Genomic DNA, 21,472 nt, shown 5'->3' on the forward strand with positions numbered 1-21,472 from the left:
TCTTTCTTTCTTTCTTTCCTTCTCTTCTTCTTTTCCTTTTCCCTTTTTCACAAATCTAACCCCCAAATCCACAAATCTAACCCAAATTCAACAAATAAGGTATGGATTCTTACCTATTTTTGATTTCTAACATGTTTCTAGGATTAGATTTTAGTTTAGGACATTGGTTTTTGAAATTTGAGATAACCCTAGGTTTTGGGGATTTTTATCTTCTTGCTCAAATAATCACTTGTTTACTTTTATTTCTTGATCTTCTTACAATCTATGATGTCATTATAATCCATATGTGCCTTGGGTATGGTTTGAGTTCTTAATTTGTGAATTTTTGGAGGAATTGCTCAATTTGGGTAAAATCTCCATTTTAGCTCAAAAATTCAACTATTCAGTTTATAGCTGAAAACTTGTCAGTAAGACTCTATCTCACATTCTTAACACATTTTGGTCACTGGGCATCTTTGATTTTTCACGGATTTGGAATTACGGGTAAAATACTTAGGGAATGAAAACTTATACTTTTTGGTCCCTAAGTTTCTAAACTACAACTTATGCCTATAGGTTGGTTATTTAGGAATTTAGGTTCAACGATGTGAATATGTTCTAACTAGTCTGTTTGGTCTACCTCTCAGGTGCTATGGGCAGGAAAGGTAAAGCTAAGGTCGTGGTTGACAATGATGTCGACTCCGATATTGAATTCAGCGAAGCCTTACAAGCTAAGTATAATCCTCCTTTTAGATTAGTCAATGAGCGTGAGGCGTTATTATACGATCGGTTTTCTAGGCAAGACCATGCTACCCGAGTTATTATTGATCAGAAATACCTAGCGTCTCTAGGGTTGGAAAAGGATTTTAAGGAAATCCTAAAATTCCAAGGCTGGTATCACCTAGCCACAAAAAAAGACTCTAGCATATGATAATTACACCGTGGAATTTCTGACCACCTTGAAAAAGGAACTGCCTATAGGAACTAATAAATATTCCTTCAGATTGAATGGTAAACCTTTTCGTCTTAGTGAGACTGTGATAGCAGCTTGTATGGGAGTCTATAACTCCCCTGAAGCAGTCTCGGGTTTTGAGGAACCCATGACAGTGAGCAAAGCCTGGTACCAATTAACGGGGTCATCAGATTATGACTCCCGCACTGCTAGTCCGGTCTCTCTCCTAGACCCAATGTTGAACCTTGTACACAAGTTTGTAGCACACAACTTGCTAGGCAAAAACGAGAGCAACAAGGTCTCGAGCACAGAATTGCTCATATTGTGGTGCGTGGCCAACCATAAACCCGTTGATAATGTGAAAGCTATCTTTGAAGGTTTTCAGAGCCAAACAAGTAGAAAATGCGGCTCACTTGGGCTTGGATACTTGGTAACCCACTTCCTTGATGACCAATTCAAAGATGTGGACATCGAGGAAGAGGGTTTCCACCCTCAATTGCTTAACTCCAAATTTTTGGGAAGATCTACTTTTCGTACAGTTTTAAATAGGGACCCATCTGGAGGAGCAAGCTCAAGCGGAAGGGCGCAGAAACGAGCGTGGAAGCCACCACAACAGAGGGAGGAAGAGCAAGAAGAATCTGAGGAGGAAGAAGTTGCAGCTGCAGCAGCATGGGACCACACGGAATATCAAGAGCCGGGGATGCAGGCCCAATTCCAAGCAGTAAACACAATGATGGCAGAGATGAGGGACCTTAACCTCCAAACCTTTAACACTGTTCAACAAATGGACCAACGATTTACCAATTTTGAACAGAACATGGATCGGAGACTTACAGGCCTTGAGTATATAGCGAAAGACTACTATGAGCGCTACAACATGCCATGGCCATACCCCCCGGCCGATCAGTAAGTTGTCTTCTCCACCCTAACTTCTTTCACATGCGTTTTAGTGTTTTATATGCAATGTTGGAACTTATTGCATGATTTAAGTGTGAGGATGAAGGGTAGACAAACTTACAAAAATTTGTATAATTTTTAAATTTTTGTTGCGTCGTGTCTAGTTTAGTTTAGCGTTTTTGGGTTTTATCTATGTTTTTGCATGTTTAGGACCTAAAACCGTGAACCTCCTTCGAATCTAAACTTCGTTATTTTACCTTGAGGGCTGAGAACCGAATCTAAAATTGCATGACAACTAGTTTAGGTGTAGGACACAATCCTTGTATCTGTAAAAGCATGAGCTAAAGTTTGCATTTAGACCCTACTTTTGAAGAAATGCTAAAATCATTACTTAGGTAGATAACTTAAGAATTGAAGGCATGTGATATTAAACTCGAGTTTGGGGAGAACTAGTAAGCACAAAATTGAAACCCAAGAACTGTGAGTTGAATTTGAGCCTAAGAGCGAACATCAAAAAGCTATTTTTCTTGACATTTTTGTGTGAATGCTTTGACTTGTGGAAAGATTACAGATTTTGCACCTAATACCGAGTTGAACCTACATGCGATGATTTGAGATGTTAAACGATGAATCAGCCTCATTAGAATTAACCTTTTCTTTACCTTATTTTCTTTTTTTCATCTACTCTAGGAAGCCCCTTTGAGCCTGTATTTTTGTAGTTTGTAGATTTTTCTTTCGTTCTAACCCAATTTTTGCAAACCATCACTTGGTTTGTTACTTAAGCCGAGTTTTTGCAAAGCTCACATTGAGCCTTTGTTTTCTTCTAGCGCTTTATCTTTGTTTATGGCATCATAGTAGCAAGCCAAAAGGCTAAGAAGTGATTGAGCGTTACTACCCAAAAAAAAAGAGAAAAAGGAAAAACAGAAAAGAAAAAGAAAAGAGACGAACAAAAGAAGGAGAACCATATCTCCTAAGTCTTAAAACTAGAACGTCTCAGGAAAATATATATGAATAAAAAGCTCAATCACTTCCCAATTTGCTAAAGTCATTTTAAACTTTGTTTTTCTAGCGCTAGAACTCCTAACCCTTGTTGTACCTTTAACCCTCTAACCACATTACAACCCCAATTCGAGGCTGTTTTTGATATCATCGGAGTCATATATTATAGTAGAGGAACTCGGATGAACGTGCAAAATCAACGTAATCCTAAGCAAGAACATAAGCCGAGAGTAAACACTTTAGCCACCAAAATTGTGTGAATTGAGTGAACTACCTATGGTGAGGTGTTTTACTTAGCTATTCCCTTAAGCTCGTTTAATTGAACATGTGTCCTTTTTCTTAAACATATGACCTGTGATAATTGAAATGCGGCTTTTGGATATCGTGTCTCTACTTTGTATTTTCGAATGCATGTAATTACAGATGCTCAAAATTGTGTCAAGCACCTAGTCAAACCAGGAGGTTTTCTAGCTTGCTTGTGATTGCGGGTTTAGTTTTTTAGTTTACTTGGGGACAAGTAAAGTTTTAAGTGCGAGGAGGTTTGATAGGGGTCAAAACCCCCTATCTTTGGGTACGGTTTTAGGACGGTTTTTAGCGTTATTTCGTGAATAAGCGAGCAATTCTCGCATTTATATGCCTTTGTGTGAGTTAGTTAGAAATTGGAAATGTTTTATTAACTTTTTGTTGTTTAGGCTCGTTTTCTGGTAATTTCAGGCAAATATGGCCAAAATAACATGTACGTCAGATTTCCATTATCTTTTATAGCTAATTGATCCGCCAAAAGTCGCACCAAATGGAGTTTTTACTTAAAATGAGCGATTGGCGGGTCAATTTAGCCCTTGGACTAATGTTGTTTGGAGTTTCGTACATGTGCAGGAATGAATTCGGGTGAAAAACACGTTTAGGGGAAATTCAGCAAATGTGCATGGGCGTTCTGGGCATTGCCGCTCGACGAACTGGCCTTTGTAGGCCAGCTCGCCGAGCTGGCTGTGCCAGCTCACCGAGCAGGCCCTCAGGGGCCTGCTCGGGCGAGCTGGAGGCCAGCTCGGTGAGCTGACCTACGGGAATCAGTCAAAAAGACTAATTCCCGGCCCCACGAAGACACGTTGACTCCACGACTTCCCACCTGCAAAAGGACATGACTTAGGTCAGAAAGAGGGCCCGAACCGCGTCTATAAATAAGATTTTCCAATTGTAAATTAGATATCTTTCATTCTTGTAATTTACTTTAGCCTTCACCCTTGAAGATTCCTCTCCACCTCCTCCATCTCCTTCAACCTCCATTGAAGCACATTCGAAGCTCCGCTCACCGAGGAATATTTAAGGTCCGTCCTTAAGACCTAGGAGGCCGGCTGCAGAGTAGACAGGTTCCCTGAAAGGGATTTTCGTATCTTCTTTTATCTTTCCTTGTTTGTACTCTTTGATACAGTCTATGAATCCTAGGCTAATTGTATCCTGTGACATTGTTCTTCGCCTTTAATAATACCTTAGCTCTTATTTTGTTCTATGGTTATTTGTTTAATCTTTGTCTTACGCTTTATTCAATTGGTTTAACTCATTCAAAAGCCCTAAAATCTAGTAGGCACATATTGTGAGCTGAATCTGACCTAGTCAGAGCCTAGGAGATTGATGACCTCTTAGTTGATTAAGCCCAAATTGCTGAGCCTTAGACCTAGTTTCGGCCTTACAAGGGAATCACGCACTAGAGACTTCAGGAGGGTAAGTAGGGTTAATCGCCTTGAATACAAGTGACTTAGATTAGGTTTTTAATCTGTTGACATAAGAATCTATCTTCATTATTATCGTTCATACCATGTTTCTTCGGGTAATTGCATTAGTTAAAGATCACCTAGGAGTAGTTTAACTTAATTAGGAGTAGAATAACTTAGTTAGGAGTAGAATAGCTTAGTTCGAATTAGTATAACTTAGCTAGGAGTAGCATAATTTAACTAGGAGTAGATTAACTTAAACAAAACCAACTCAAAACCCACACAACCTAGATAACACCTGAGACCAAGTAGCTCGATACTTGTGGTAAATAAGTCCTGTGGATTCGATACCTGGACTTTCCAGATTTATTACTTGATAACGACGGGGTACACTTATCCCTTAGTCGGCCTCAGCGGAACCGAACGCCGTTGAGGCGCGTCAGGCTCTATTATAGGCGAGCGCCCCCTCTCTGAAGACGTGGATCTCCCATTGATAGTGGGTTTTCTTGCTATCGTTCAGCCTTGGAGCTGAGTCACAATGTCTATGAGCTAGGTCTGTTTCTCTTGGAGCCCTATGGGGTGCTCCTTGCTCGATGATTTTGCCAATCTCCTTCTGTAACTGGTTGCAGTTCTCTGTCGAGTGTCGGGAGGATTTGTGATACTTGCAGTATAGCTCTTTATCTGTGCGAGCTCTGGTAGGTCTTTCGGAAGATGAGTGCTGCTGCCCACCCCTGCGTAGAGGCGGTGGGGCTACGTAGTGTACTTCCCTACCGAAGGCTTTTTCTGACTTGTGGTTGCTCATACGATCGTTATGATCGGGCTCTCTCCGCGACTAATATGCCATGTTGCTTCCTCCTTCCTGCTCTTCGTGCTATCTTTGGGTTCTGCGGGGGCTTTGCCCTTTTCCTCTCATTTGGTCTCGCCTTTCGCCTTGTCTTTTTCTGACTCTTCGTACCCCAAAGAGCGGTCGCAATCGTCATACCAGACAAAGGTCTGTGCCATGGTCATCAGCTCCTCGACAGATCAGGGCATCTTTTGGAAGCACTTCTGCATCAGTAGTTCACATAAGGTTCCCTTCACCAGCACGTCGTGTGCGACCTCTAGATTGAGGCCCTTCACATGCGAAGCCATGTGGTGGAACCTGGATAGAAATTTTCTGAGGGGCTCAATGGGTCGCTGATGGAGGCCACTAAGATAAGAACTGATCTTGCGGACCTTCACAGCTACCGCAAATCTTCAGAGAAAAAGGTTATTTATGAGGTCGAATGAGTCGATCGATTCTGGAGCCAGCACATGGTACCATTCATGGGTGCTCCTTGATAAGGTTGTTGGAAAAACCTTGCACATAATGTCTTCGTCTTTCGAGTATAGGTTGATGGTGCTCATAAAAAAGACGTCATGGTCGTTAGGGTCCTCGATTCCAAAGTAAAACACTAGGCGGGGGGGCCTTATAGTCTCGGAGAAAACGAGTTTCGATGATGCGGTGGACAATGGGTCTTGCTGGAGGTTACATTTTTCCCCCATTACTCCATCGAGAGCTCGCTTTATCGAGGAAGCGTTGAATTTTGGCTTCCAGTAGGTCTTCAACTTCTTGGGGTGCCATACCCTAGATTTATACTCCGCTCGTAGGCAAACAAGGCCCGGACGGTGGGATGGAGCCCGTTGGGTGGTTCGGTAAAGGTGATGTTGCAGGATCTAAAGCCACCAAGCTTCCCAAGTGGGTGGAGATAGCTGCCAGTCCAGTGCCCCCTTAAGGAACTGCCAAATTTTCTCATTCTCCTCCTAGAGGCTCGCCTGTTGGTCGATGATCTTCATTTGGGCTGCCGTATAGACTGTCTGGACAACTTGGAAGTTGCAGATGACATTTATGAGCTGGATGGTGTTGCATGCTTCTTCTTCTCCCAGCTCCACCTTATCGGGGGCTAGAATCACCGGCACCATTACAGGGCTTGGCGATGGTTCTTCCCTCCCATGGTTTAAGGAAGTTCTGATGGTGGTTTCCAACATCTCATTCAATGGAGTGATTTGTGCCGAGTCTTTCATTGTATGCAGTATGCTTTAGACCGATCTGAGGTTCGCTTGCACTCCACGTTCATCGTACCAAATAATGGAAATATGGGGCAGCGGTAAGGCTTCGCGATCGAATGTCGTCATTGTGCAAGGAGCGGTCCTGGGAACACTTCGACGTCCAAGTTAGTTTTGGAATGGGTAGAGAGATAAAGTAGTAAATAAGAGAGATAAGTAGGCAGACCTTATTTAGTGGTTAGTGAGCTCCTTTTATAGATAGAGGCAGCCCCTTGGTGGGTCTTATGCTTCTAATTGGGTAGATTTGGGTTGGGCTTGACCCATATCCCTTCTCCTATTATATTTTTTATCAGTAAAAAAATGAAGAAGTGATGTCAAATTTTCTAAAATATTTATCGTGTTACAAACAGTCTGTCAGAGTATCATATAGTTATTTGATTTCTCGGTTCGAGACTAATCAAACATCCTTCAAATTAAAGCTTTCTATTACAACTCCAACTCGAGATTTAGTTTAATTAACTTGAATCCCTTAACCATCTAAAACAAACTTAATTGGTACAAGTAAATTGTTTTTAAATTAATAAGGTAATCCCAAAAAGATAAGGAAAAATTAATTTTGGGAGAAAAATAAAAATGAATTAGCCACAGAAAAATGAACAATTTTCTCCGTTTCCATAAGGCCCACAGGCAGCCCACTAATTTTCGTGAATTCCCTTATCTCCTCTAGATTTCTCAGTGGCTATGGTTGTCCACTCACAAGATAACCCCTTCTTCCTCCACCGTCCGTTCTTCCTTCTTCCACATCTCCACCGTCCAATCCTATCATATTCATAATCTTTCTTTCCTTCTTCATCATCATACCCTTATTTCATTCCTTCCTCTATCCGCCACAATTCTCTCTTTCTTCTTCTGCTCCGGCAATGGCAGCTTTGCAAAACGCCCCAATTTCTCTCCAGTCCAAAATCCCGCCGACCGCGCGCCTCTCCGGAACTATTTCATCTCAAAAACCCCTCAGCCTTTCCTTCTCCGCCACTTTTCCTTCTCTCAGCATATCCACTGCCACTAACAGCCGCGGACGCGGCGGTGCCTATGGTGCGAGAATGTCGGCGACAGCTGCAAGCAGTTACGCAGCCGCCCTAGTCGATATCGCGAGATCAAACAGCACTCTAGAGGCCACCGCTGCGGACGTTGACAAAATCGAGAAGCTATTCGAAGGTCCTGAATTGCTGGTTTTCTTCTTGAATCCTACAATCAGCATCGAGAAGAAACGGGAAGTGGTGGATGAAATTGCGAAAGAGACGGAACTTCAGCCTCACACTTCAAATTTCTTGAACATCTTGATAGACGCGAAGCGCATCGAAATAGTTCGGGAAATCGTGAAGGAATTCGAGATTGTGTACAATAGACTAACGGATACAGAGCTGGCGACAGTGACTTCGGTGGTGAAATTGGAATCTCAGCATTTGGCTCAGATAGCGAAGCAAGTGCAGAAGCTAACTGGAGCTAAGAATGTGAGGATTAAGACTTTGATTGACCCAAGCTTGGTGGCTGGATTCACCATAAGGTATGGACAATCTGGATCGAAGCTTATTGATTTGAGTGTGAAGAAACAGTTGGAGGAAATTGCATCTCAAATTGATTTGGGTGATATTCAATTAGCTGCTTAGATTAGATTGTGTATAAATTATAAAATGCTTTTATATTGGAAATTCTTGATGTTGAGTTTTGTAATATTGGAACGTAATTAGTGTATTTTGGTAAGGAAGAAGAAAAATGGAATTTGTTTGGAGCATCAATGCCTGTCTGCCAGGCCATAGCAATATGTTACAGAGCTTTATTATTAATTTTACGACTGAAGCACGAAGAACAAGATCGATTGCAGTTTTATTCAATCGAATTGTATTTTTCTTTCTTCTTTTTAAGCCAAACAAACAAATCTGTTAAAATCAACTCAGAGAACATTGGAAACTGCAACAGACCTTATAGAAGTTGTCCCCAAATAGTTGGATTAGGGTGAAGAGCATATCTGCTCTCTTACTCTTACTGGTTTGTTTACTCATTTTTGTGTTTTGGACAGTAAGCTTTGCTCGGAAGTAATGGAAGGTTAAATATTAAGTTAATCTTGTTTGGAAGTAAGCTTTGCTCGGAAGTAATGGAAGGTTAAATATTAAGTTAATCTTGTTTGGAAGTTATTTTTTGAGAGTAAATGGAGGTTAATGGGGTTAAATCTTTACTTCCTCTTGGAGGTTAATGGAAGTAACGTAAAGTTTTTTAAAATTTCTTATTTCTACAGCAAAGTAAATTTAACTTTCTTTCTCTTCTATATTTAAACTCTCAAACGAAGTTAAACATTTAACCTCGTTTACATCTTATAAAATCTCAAACAAGGTTAATTTTTAATTTTACTTTCCATCACTTTCCTTTTCATTACCTCATTTAACTCTCACCTCCATTAACCTCCCAACTCCAAAACAAAGGCAAGTAAACCAAATAGAAGTTCACTCTAAGTCCAAAATGTTATAAATTATTCAATATGCAATTGTATTTAATAATCCATTTTTCTTATCTTTCATTCAATAATCCTTTAACTTTTTTTTTTGAAACAGATTTTTAATAACTCTAACATTCCAAAAAGTTTCAAAAGTTTTCTAATTATTTATTTATTTATTTGGTTTTTTCTTTATCCACACCTGACGGAATATACCTCTCATATTTTACATCCAACAAATTCTATTAGAAAATAAAGAGTTATCGAATGCAATTAGATAAGAATAAAAAATTATTGAATTTTTTAAAAAATTCAGAGATAATTGAAGTTTAAGTAAAACGCAAAGTAATAGATGTATCATGCTCTTTAAAAATAATATAAACAATTGATTTTTAACTAAAATATAATCATTCCAACAATACTTTTCATACACATTTTTATTTATTTTGTATCATTAAAATGGTTATATATTTATTTTTACTTTTTTAATCAATTATCAATGATGAATTATTAATAAAATAAGAAAGACAATAAAGAGGAGGGAGAAACTAGCCGAGAGGAAGAAATTGAGACTCTTATGCAACGTTTGTTGTGGGGTTTCAGAAAATGGAAAGTGAAATAGCATATTACATATTTTTTTTAGTGTTTGTGTTACTAAATTATTGTAACATTTTTAGTGTTGAGTTTATCCTAACTATTTTTCATCTTTTATTACCCTGCAACTCTACCATCCTCCTAATTTTTTTTATTATTTTACTTATTTATTATTTTTAGACTAATTTTACTTTTGATCTTTTTACTTATTTAATTTTACATTTTTTACCTTGAAAATAGTTTTGACCAATTTTTTTTTATCATATTATTTCAGTTTTAATATTTATTTTTTTAATTATTTTAAAATAGTTATTTTTTTAAATACGATTTTTATGCAGTTCCTTTGATTAATTTGTTTTAGTTTCCTTTATTTCACCATCTTTTAATTTTAATGGTTGAAATAATTGATTTTGATTCCTATAGTTACATGTGATCAATTTATTAATGCAAAACATGTAGCTATATACAAACTATTATTAAAAAGAATCCACAACTTTGATTTACCTTTAAACCAAACCAAGCAACTATAAATAGAATCAGAAGTATATCATTCCCTTTCCACAATTGAAACAAACAGACATGGAAATTTAGGGTCATTCCTTTCGTTTCTCTTTGATCCCATTTCTGGATTCCTTTTGTTACCCCTACTTCAATCAAACGCCCCTTTAGTGATTTGAGGAGGAATTAAGAGTCTATTGGAGTTGATGCTATACATGGAAAATAGTTAAACAATGATGCACTCTAATGATACTACGACAATGATAGGTAAATTGGCCAAACACTCAATTATCCAAACAAGTATCGTACAAATTATCAACTACCTGTTTCACATCTGATTCCAACATAATATCATGCATCCCTTAACTCCTAATCCAATGAATTTGTTTCTTCCCTTCACTCGACCCCCCCCCCCCCTCCCCACACACACACTAAAAGGAATTCATCATATATTGCAACTCATCACATAAAGAAATCGGAAGGAAAAAGATAACAATAAAAAGGAATAACTTGGGCAGCCAATTTTAAGAGAACCTCTCTACCTGCTTGAGACAAAAGGCTATCATTCTGGGCGAATAAAACACTGCCAAAGACTGTCCCAAAGATGATAAAACCTGAATACTTCTTTATACTAACGAGTGATGGCAACACGGGATACCTCCATATATTTATAGTAGAATGAACATCTAAAATGCGTTGGATATCAGTTTGCAAACTATCCTCCACATTGATAGTAAAGAAAATTCCAGACTTTTGAAGATTAACTGTTTGATCCGAAATATTGTCATACTTACTTAACAGAGATTTCATCGTTAAATTCTCAGACCTACACACTTTGAAAGAAGAAGAAACTATTATCAGCAGATAATAAGTGCAAAACTTGAAGAGCATGTCTACTCACCTTACAACCATGCAAAACACTTTGAATTTCCACTTATTTTAAAAGAGCAAATAAACCTAGATAAGGTAAAGAGAGTGTCTATTTGTGCTCAAATGTTTAAGCATAAATATTTTCCAAACACAAATATTGTAAAAGCTAAATATTGTTTTTATCATAGTAAAAAAATGTAAATTTTGTTTAGAACCAGCTAAAAAAATTTGTATTTTATAATAATTTCCGAAATTGATCCAAACTTTAAAAATTATCATTTTTAAAGATTAAAAGTAAAATTATTTTTAGTTGCCAAAAGATTATACTATTTTAAGAGAAAGATTATATATTTTTGCCTTATATCTCATTATAAATAGAAATGAAGTGGGCCGTTAAATTGGGCCTGTGAGAGATGCGATAGACAGTAACCGACTATTGGAGAAGGTTCGTCGGAAGTGTATTAGGCAGCGTTTGGCCCCACAAATTTCATCATCAACCCTCCCGGGCCCTCGCATTAGTAATATCTCTCACAGTTCTGCAAGAATAATCAAATTATCAAACAAAATTTAGTTACAAAAATCAAAGAAGCCTTCGATCGTAAGGAAGCAGTTCTTGCTGGTGGATTGCGCGTCTCCAATTTTAATATTTTTTTTAATATCCTTTTAATTCAACAGAATCCGAGGTTTCTATTCCTCACTTCTTCTATTTATAATTTTACTTTAATATATAGGTTTTTCTAATTAGGAGTTTGGTTGCTCTTTTTTCCCAAAGGATCATGTCGATGCTCGATTCCTTCTTCAATAAGGGCTTTAAAGCTCCCAAATGGTAACTTTTCTAATTTCTGCTCCTTAATTCTTGTGTATTTGTATTTATTTGTTTGGAGGCTTCTGTTTAATTTGAACATTGTATTTCTACTGGGTGTTATTTGTGAGCTTATGAGATTAGTTCGATTCCTGAGAAAATGCTGGACTAGACACGGAAACATCGTTTTGGATGGTCAATTCTATGACATTATTCTTCCGATCTTTCGCAATTGAGTGAAATATTCAGAAATTGAGTTTTTATTAAACAATTAAACACCTCCATCTTTTGCATTGCAGTATTTTTTTTTAATTTGCCTGATATTTGTCTACTTCTGGTACAAGTTGGTTCACATGTGGCTTTTGATCTTGTTAGTCTCTTAAGTGAATGCTTTGATTTGTTATTTGGAGTTGATGACACGAATGTTTGGTGTTTGGTTTCCTTTGCCATTGTCTTGTTTATGTCTAGTAAAACGCTACTCAAGTTGTCTATGCCTCGGATTAAGTTGCTACGCAATAGGAGGGAGATTCAGATAAAGCAAATGCGACGAGACATTGCTAAGCTTCTTGAGACTGGCCAAGAAGCTACTGCTCGCATTCGGGTATAAGTTCCTGCTTTTAAAATTATTGTTTGTACGCTAGTAATGCTGTTCAATGAATATGAACCTCTTTTTTGGAGAAAGATTTGTACCTAGGTGTAAGATGAAAATCTCCTTATCGTTTCATAATGGCTTTTCCCCATCTGTTTCAGGTAGAGCATATAATAAGAGAAGAGAACATGATGGCTGCTCAAGAGATCATGGAGCTTTTCTGTGAGCTTATTTCTGTGCGACTTCCAATCATTGAAGCACAAAGGTTATTCCACAAATTTATATTGTCATGCTATATCTTTTCCGATAATGCTCTGTTCATGGGCTATCATATATCATATTTTTAGTACTGATGCTTCGTAAGACTAGTAGTATGAAGCAAGTTGGGATTAGATGAAATGATTTGAACTTAGTTTTAGGTGAAATTGTAGAATTATATTGAGTTGCTTGGTTTTTTTTTTTAATCATATTGGGTTTGGTCCACGAGGGCGAGCCTTGGCACAACGGTAAACGTTGTTGTCGTGTGACCAAGAGGTCACGGGTTCGAGTCTTAGGAGCGGCCTCTTGCCAAATAAATCGGCAAGGGAAGGCTTGCCCCTAGTACACCCTTATGGTGGGACCCCTCCCCGGACCCTCGCTCAGCGGGGACGCGTAGTGCACCGGGCTGCCCTATTGGGTTTGGTCCACCAGAAAAGAGAGAGAGAATAAAGGAAAGAACATAAAGGAAAAAGTCAGGACAGAAGATGCCAAGTTGTACCACCAACTATGGATTGTCATTATTGACTGGTTAGGGAGGACATTTTAGTTTCTTAACTCCCAAAAAATGTTTACTTCATCAGGTAAAGCATTTTGATTTGTTATTGGCATGTAATTCAGACGGGTGCAAGTCACATTGATGTGCCTTTACAGAGTTGAGATGTGCGTGCACGCACACACAAAGTTTTTATAGTAAAACTGCCACTATCCATAACATAAGATATGCGTGAACAAGCAATGCATCATTATCTTCTACATCCAAAATGACGATGTTAAATAGACCTAAAATGCCTTCTCCTACTAAATTTCAACAATCCGTAAAGCAACCACAAGAGTTCCTCAACATGATCTGTATCATTGTTATCATCACATTCAAAAGCTGATCATTTCCAATTTTTTTCTTTTTAATCATCATTATAGTACTCTTCTTGAAAATTATGATCCTCAACTCTTAATCTAGAATATTGGCCCTTACATAAGAAGATACTTTTTTTACCTTGTCCTTTGTCCATTGTCCTAAGGTTTGCAGCTTGTGTTGATGGGTGCAAATGACATGTTTTCTTTATATATATATATTTAACTGATCTAGCCTGATAGGGCCTGCTCTTTAACCCTACCATCTCCAGAAATCCAATATGATGTTGGTGGAAACATCATAAGCTCTTTTCATTGTTTTAATTAATGAATAGGATGCTCAAAGGATTGAATTTAATATAGCATAGTATAGTATAGGATAATGCTGAGAAGGCACGCCTTTTATGCCTTGGACTTGAGTAAAAATTGCACGCCTCATGAGTAGACCCTGCTCTTTGTAGGCTGAGGCAATGAGATTGGAACCTCACAAGTAGGGCTGTAATCGTGCCGGCCTGAGCTTTGGCCTGCTCAGGCTCGGCTCAATGTTAATGCGCTCGAGCCGAGCTTCCAACTCAGTTCGAGCTCACATTTGTGTTTGAACTCGGCTCGTTTGTTCACGAGCCAGCTCGTTTATCTTGTTCACGAGCTATGCTTGCGAGTAGCTCCTTAAGCATGTTCATGAACAAGCTCGTTTATTGTGTTCGCAAATAAAATAATAGCATGTTTAGCAATGAAATAATACAATTTTACATGCATAAACATTAAAAATCTTCTTTTAAACATTAAATAAAAAAATAGTGTGAGGAGAGGGAGGTGGAAGTGAAAAGAGGAATGGGAGGAGCAGAAGTGAACCTTAAATCCCTTCCCTATCCTAATAACCTAATTTATATTTTACTATAATATCAAATAAAAGAATTTTGGAATGGGCCATATATCAAATTATAATTATTAAATATAAATAATTTTTGATATTATTCTTGAGCTTATTCACGATCTTTTATCGAACTTGTTCACGAGCCTATAACTGAGTCTGATTGCAAGCTTCCAAACCAAGTTTCGTCGTGCTCGAGCTTGGCTCATTTACGAATAGAGCGTCTAAATCGTGTTCGTGAGTGGCTCATTTATAAATCGAGTTGAGCCGAGCCGAGCTTTTATCGAGTTGAGCACCGAGCCGCTCATGAGCGGCTCGGCTCAGCTCATTTACAGCCATACTCACAAGCCTCATCCTGAAGCCTGAGGCCTGAGGTGTGCTTATAGTAACTATGCTTCTAAATGCTATTGTTATAAGCTAAATAAGGAACAATTGCATCTGCATTTGAATTTTCGAAGGGTTCATAAATTGCACATCATTGCCATGATTTATTTGTAGAGATGGATTGGCATTATTTTCTTCCAGTTATAGGCTTTCTATTTATTCTTATAAATTGTTTTTCTTTAATTAGGTTTGTGGGGTCCCATTTCCCTATCAGAGAAAGAAAAATAAAGCCTTCAATTTTTTTTGACTAGAGTCATATAATTTGAATAATTTAAATGTTTTCTGCCAATTTCTGTTACTAAATTGTTTAGTTTCTCAGCATTAATATTAACCTTAGAACACAATAGTTGAAAAAGAAGGGGATAAAGACCAAATTTAGCTCTAACTTTTTAAGCGAAACGCAGATTTAGCCCCTACATATGAAATGATGCAAATTTAATCCTAACGTTTCCAAGCAAGATCAATTTTAGCCCTATGTTATCGAAAATTAGAAAATTGGTTTGACTGATATTTAACTGTAATTTTAGACCTTCCAAATATCAATTATGTTTAAGATATTTAGTGTATTACTAACAAAATTATAAAAATTCTGGTAAAATGCTAAAAGCTAAATCTGCTACATACAAGTTAATCACAATTTTCTTTTGTCAATATAGTTACAAAAAATCAACCAAAAATGTACTAAACTGCTTTAATTTATGGACAAACTTGTTTGGAAAATCCGATATAGCAGTTAAATAATAGTCAAACCAGTCTTTTCAAATTTTCAATAGTGCAGGCCTAAAATTGATCTTGCTTGGAAACGTTATGATTAAATTTGCACCATTTCATACGTTAGGGCTAAATCTGCACTTCATTTAAAACGTTAGGGTTTTTCGGGATAAGAAGCTTTGGGAAACTCTGAGTTGAAGGTTCGAATTCTTTCATAAATGAAATGTCTAAAAGGATAAATTTATTTCAGGGAATGCCCATTAGACCTAAAAGAAGCAATATCTAGTATATGTTTTGCTGCACCAAGATGTGCCGATCTGCCAGAGTTGCTTCAGGTGCAAATGATGTTTGCTTCCAAGTATGGAAAGGAATTTGTGGCTGCTGCAACTGAACTTATGCCTGATTGTGGTGTCAATCGACAGGTTTTATGAACTGTTTTCTTATATTTTGGTATAGTTTACATAAAGTTGACATCTACATAATAGTTTTCTATTATTTTAACTTTCTTCGTGTAAATTTAAATTGTGCAGTTAATAGAACTCTTATCTATACGTGCGCCTTCACCTGATGTAAAATTGAAGCTTTTGAAGCAAATTGCTGAAGAGCATGAATTAGATTGGGATCCAGCGGAGTCTGAAACTGCACTTTCGAAAAAACATGAAGATTTATTGGTAAGTGAGGTCATCTAGCTGGCCGGCTTATTTTTTGTTTGTTTTTTTGTCCCTTCAGCTTACATATGTGTTTGTGTTGTCAGAACGGTCCAACGGAATTTGTAAGTGGGTCTAAATTACCCCTTCCAAAGGAGAAACATGATGAAGCACTGAACTCTATGCCTGATCATGCCCGTAATGAACAGTTGGATTCTGATACAGATTCCGATGTACTAGATTTTCCGGAAGTTCCTAAGGTGACGTTACGACCAAGTAAAAATGCTTCCTCCGCACCTGAAATGTTACCTATGCCAGCTTTTTCATTTTGTACCAGTGATCATGAATCATCACATCATTCTGCTACTTCTGAAAATCTTGCACAAGAACCATACATAGAAAGTATGAATGTGACAGAAGAAAAGCCAATGGTTACCAAGGATGAAATACGCAATGTTAAAGGTACCGAGGAACAAAAACAGTTTCTGCCATTTATTTCTCCTCCATCAGTTTCTTCTACATCCTTCTCGGCAATACCAAGCAGTTCGCCTCCTATCTCAAGGACAAAAAGCAAGGCCAATGTTGATTTGCAGGATGTCTTAGCTGCTGCTCAAGCTGCTGCAGAAAGTGCTGAACGTGCAGCAGCAGCAGCTCGCTCAGCAGCTTCTCTTGCTCAGTCCAGAATTAGTGAGCTCACCAAGAAAAATAGCGAGAAGTTCCCTGATGATAGTGATGAGAATCCATTTTATACAGATATTTGTAATCAACCTGATACAACAGAAAAGCTGCATTTCAGTCATCAAGACTCCTTTGATGATCCCAATGGTGTTAAAAATTATCTGGACTCGCATCCTCATGAAGACCACCGACCATCAGATTTGCAAAACCTTTCTTCCTTCAATAAACTGAAGGTAGAATATGATTCTCCTCCTGATGAACGTGTTCGTGATCGAGGGTCTATACATCACCAGCCAGAGAGATTGCCTTCAATGGATGATGAATCGTACTTCTCGTACCCAGATTTGTTTACTCCACAGCACTCGAATCTTGGACACACTGCTCAATCTGGAGGCAGTAATATTCGCCCCACGGATTAGATTTGAATCGCCAAGTGGCTGAGCATCTATTTCCAGGTCCCGCCAGTGAGTGGATTCAGTGTTGGTTTACGGGTGTTATTATAATGTTGTATTTATCCACTTGTTATTGAACTTGTAAAGTAACAGGTCAGTAGTATTATAGAGCAAGTATAGTAATAACATGGCAGCAAATTTCTTCAGCAAGGTTTTGGATTAAAAAAACAAATCTGCGATTTGTGTGGGATCTCAGATAGTTTGTGCTGTGATGTGCCAATGAGGTTCAGGATGAATGTACAATTTGTTCTGGTAATATATATCCTTATTCATTGGGAATTTCATGGCTAAGTAATATATATCCTCTGGGTCAGTGGACGTTGACCATATGCTTAAATTGATCCATCCTGAGACGGATATCCCACTTAGGATAAGAGAGGCGGATATCTCCTAGGAGAGAAGCCCTATGGACATGCTTAAACTGATCCATCCTGAGATGGATATCCGACTTGGGATAAGAGAGGCGGGTATAGGAGAGAAGTCCTATGGACACACTATTGGCTATTAGTGCATGTTTGATACAAAGGAGACCACACCTAAGTAGCTTATGAGGATTGGTTTAGGTTTAGCCATACTTTTTGAACTGGGAATTGGCGGGACTCGTATAGGGATGAACTTCCCTTGTAATCGGTTGGTTTACTGTAGGGTCGAGGAAGTCTCGGCTCCACACGGGGATTTGGCATAGTCAAGTTTGTCCCCGTGAAATTTGGTACCATAGGACTCCTTCCATATGGGCATCCACCTATTTTATTCTATGACGGTTGCTTGCCTCCTAGTCCCCGATGGACTAGGGCGAATCAACTTAAGCCAAAGGCGGTGGAGATTCAAAGTTGAAGAGTATTTGTCTCCTATAATAATTCTTATACTGATTTGGGGTTCTATTCTAACACTTCTTGTTGAAGTTTCTTTGAAACTATTCCTAGGCCAACTACTCCCTTTACATTCCTTATTCTTCTAATTAGGTTAGATAATTAACTTTAACCTCTAAAACCCGCTACTCAAGTAGGCTTTAAAATTACAAAACAGTCCCTAATTTTTTGTTATTTAAATGAAATTGCTATTAGCACATATTAGCCGGAATAGAATAAGGGGATGGACATGCGATGGTAAAACTAAAAAGTAGATTGTTATTTGCAATGTTGTAAAAAACGCTAGGTGCTAGTTGTGTGGACAGGGCCTTAAGAGATTAATGAGGGATTAATCGGATTTGTATTTTTGTATTTTTTATTGTTACTAAAAAAATTATTATATAAATGCAATTTAACTATTTATTAAACTATTTAAAATAATAATATAAAATGATTTAATATATCTAACATGTATATTTGTTACATATATCTTTAAAAATGTGCAAATAATAATATTTCAACAATTTGATTGAAACAACTCAAACAAGTAAAATATAATTTCATTAAGTAATACAATTCACCAAAAACTATGGAACAATGTCCTTTTAAGTCTTGAATAATATAATGTAAACAAGTAGAAAACACAATTAAACAAAAATCTAAAAATAATAAACATAATTTACCAAAAACCAACAAATAATGTCCAAAAGTAAATTATAATAATAAAAAAAAAACAATAAACAATAATTAAAAAAAACGCTCTTTGTTGTTATCACCGTCTTGACAAGCGGTCTTAAGCATCATGCAGGCAGAGAGGGCTTAATTGAGAGAACTATGCAGCCATCTTTTTGAACGCTGGTTATTTGTACAGCTAAACCTAAGTTGAACTTTTTAATGTTTACTAAGCTCAATACATTTAGGGCGTTACCGTACACCGCCCCTTTTTTACAGCCCCCGCCCCTTACATACCCATTATGCCCCTTCCATTATTTTTTTAAAAAATTTGAAATCACCCTTCTCTCTCTCTCCCACACCCGAACAAAGCACGTAACAAAAAATTATGGATCCGAGAACGTCGGAATACGAAAACTCCGAAGATGAGGTAATGATTTAATATTTTTTTAAATTTTTTAAATTTAAGTTATAAATTGCTTTATTTTTTTTTAATTTTGTGAGGGGCGGGTCACGGACCCGCCCCCCTTAAGACTTGGGCGGGTCCAGGACCCGCCCCGGTTCAGACGTAGGCGGGTCCATGACTCGCCCTCGTCTTAAGGGGGGCGGGTCCGTGACCCGCCCGCGTCTGAATGGAGGCGGGTTCTGGACCCGCCTCCCTTTAAATGTTGGCGGGTCCTGGACCCGCCTGCCTATGTGCATCATTATCCCACTGTATCCGATTGCGTCATTATACAATGCTGCTGTATTCTTTTTCGGATATGGGAATGGAGGGAGCTTATTTTCATGTGGTACTGTGCTGCCACTGTATGCACCCGCAACTGCTACACGACCACAACGAGAAATTGTCATTGCTCATTTAGGTCGTCGGTGTGAACATTATATTTGGCTGGACTTATCCAGTGATTTTCCAGTGCCACCGATACTACTTAACTGGAACATATGTCGTGACAATAGTGTCGAAGGATGGGACCTTTTGTATGCAGATCGGCGAATACAGTGGGATAGATTATCAAGAGCTGCAGGATATGGCATTTAGTGTTTAATTGGAATTACTGTTTAATTGAAATTACTTAATTGCAGATTACTGTTTAATTGGAATTACTGTGTAATTGGAATGACTGTGTAATTGGAATGACTGTTTAATTGGAATTACTAATTACTAAAATAAACATACTAAAAATATACTGTCTATTACATACTAATATTACTGTTTAGTACGAATGAAACAACTAAAATAAACATACTAGTAATACTGTTTAAACATCATTAATCATTTGGCCAAATGCCAATCATGCATAAGCTTATCCACTTCCTGCGCCCACATCTCTGCCGTATCTTCATCTACGCGTCGAAGAGCTGCTAACATGCCAGTGCCCACAGTAGTCCACCGATTAACCCACCGATTAAATATATAACATTTATACCATTTTTCTATAGTAAAGTAAATTAATAAATAAAAATTATGATAAAAATGTAAATTATTTACCAGATGACTCGGCACGAGCACCCTTCCCCTTCGACGCCCGACGAATTGGGCTAGGGTCGCTCTCGGGAAGGTCCTCACCATCATCCATGGTAGCATAATCCTCATCGTCACTCATGGGCCACTGTACTGTCACGTGCGCCCTTTGAGCATCCGCCATGAGCTTCTCGGCTTCTCGGTCCCTCCGAACAGATGCTGTAACACCACGTCTAGCAGGATGGCGAGGTCCGGAACCCTCTTCAATGTCACGCTGGAAAATAAACATTCAACAGTTACTAAAAGCAATACGCTAAATACAATCCCTAAATATTTACAAAAACTACACGTTAAAGTTCTACAAAAAAAATACACTAAATATGTTCTAAAAAAATACACTAAATATGTTCTAAAAAAGATACGCTAAATATGTTCTAAAAAAACACGTTAATATTTCTAAAATAAATGCGCTAAATATTTCTAATTTTTTTTTTAGTTGTTAGTTTTCTGTCCCGAAAATCGGGACAGAAAACGACTTCGAAATTACATCGGCGGGTCCAGGACCCGCCGCTATCTCTTGACGGGCGGGTCCAGGACCCGCCACGCATATGACCATGGCGGGTCCTGGACCCGCCATGGTCGTCAAAATAAACTTTTCTGTCCCGAATTTCGGGACAGAAAACTTTTAAAAAAAAAAAATTGAAAAAAATTAAAAACAGGAAATGAGTCCGATTGACTTTCCTTTACCTCCACATCCAGCCATAATTAGTCCGGGTTTTCTTTTGGTTTGAACTAAAGTGTTTGGAAGTTAGAAATTGAATTTGAACTTAATATTGCAAATATAAGGGAAGGGGCAAAATTGTAATTTGGAAGCGGTATGTGGGAATTAAGGGGCGGCGTGAACAAATCACTATATTTATTAAGCTGTATTTGACCAAAAACTTGTACCGTACTTCCAAACTTTCAAAAGTTACAAATTCTCCCTTGGATTCAATTAGATAAAAAATAGTCTCTTTGAAATTTTTGAAAGTCCGAGGAAGCAGTACAAGGGACGATAAATGTATTAGGCCTTTTTTCTACCTTACTAAATCAACCATAACCCCCCTTTTGTATCAAAATTAAAGTGCAACTCTTGTAGAAACTCAAGCATTTTCCATCTTAGTTGTTATGTTAGTAATTCTCAAAGCAAAAGAACATCTTTAGAATTAAAAGTTGAGAATTGTAATACCATATAA

General features: G+C 37.9%; 2 protein-coding genes across 2 annotated transcripts; both read left to right on the top strand.

The window, feature by feature from the left end:
• The first annotated feature begins 7,309 nt into the window (after positions 1 to 7,309).
• Positions 7,310 to 8,453, top strand: LOC136200707 (ATP synthase subunit delta, chloroplastic-like). The gene has a single exon (XM_065991129.1). It carries the CDS (start codon positions 7,482 to 7,484, stop codon positions 8,226 to 8,228), a length of 747 nt encoding a protein of 248 aa, XP_065847201.1. The 5' UTR covers positions 7,310 to 7,481; the 3' UTR covers positions 8,229 to 8,453.
• Positions 8,454 to 11,536: 3,083 nt separating this feature from the next.
• Positions 11,537 to 17,401, top strand: LOC136235286 (uncharacterized). The gene is made up of 7 exons (XM_066024891.1): positions 11,537 to 11,694; positions 11,784 to 11,837; positions 12,282 to 12,414; positions 12,564 to 12,667; positions 15,729 to 15,900; positions 16,009 to 16,149; positions 16,233 to 17,401. Exons 2-7 carry the CDS (start codon positions 11,788 to 11,790, stop codon positions 17,220 to 17,222), a joined length of 1,590 nt encoding a protein of 529 aa, XP_065880963.1. The 5' UTR covers positions 11,537 to 11,694; positions 11,784 to 11,787; the 3' UTR covers positions 17,223 to 17,401.
• Positions 17,402 to 21,472: the final 4,071 nt, after the last annotated feature.

Source organism: Euphorbia lathyris, chromosome 7 (genome assembly GCF_963576675.1).
Source record: "Euphorbia lathyris chromosome 7, ddEupLath1.1, whole genome shotgun sequence".
Classification (NCBI taxonomy): Eukaryota; Viridiplantae; Streptophyta; class Magnoliopsida; order Malpighiales; family Euphorbiaceae; genus Euphorbia; species Euphorbia lathyris.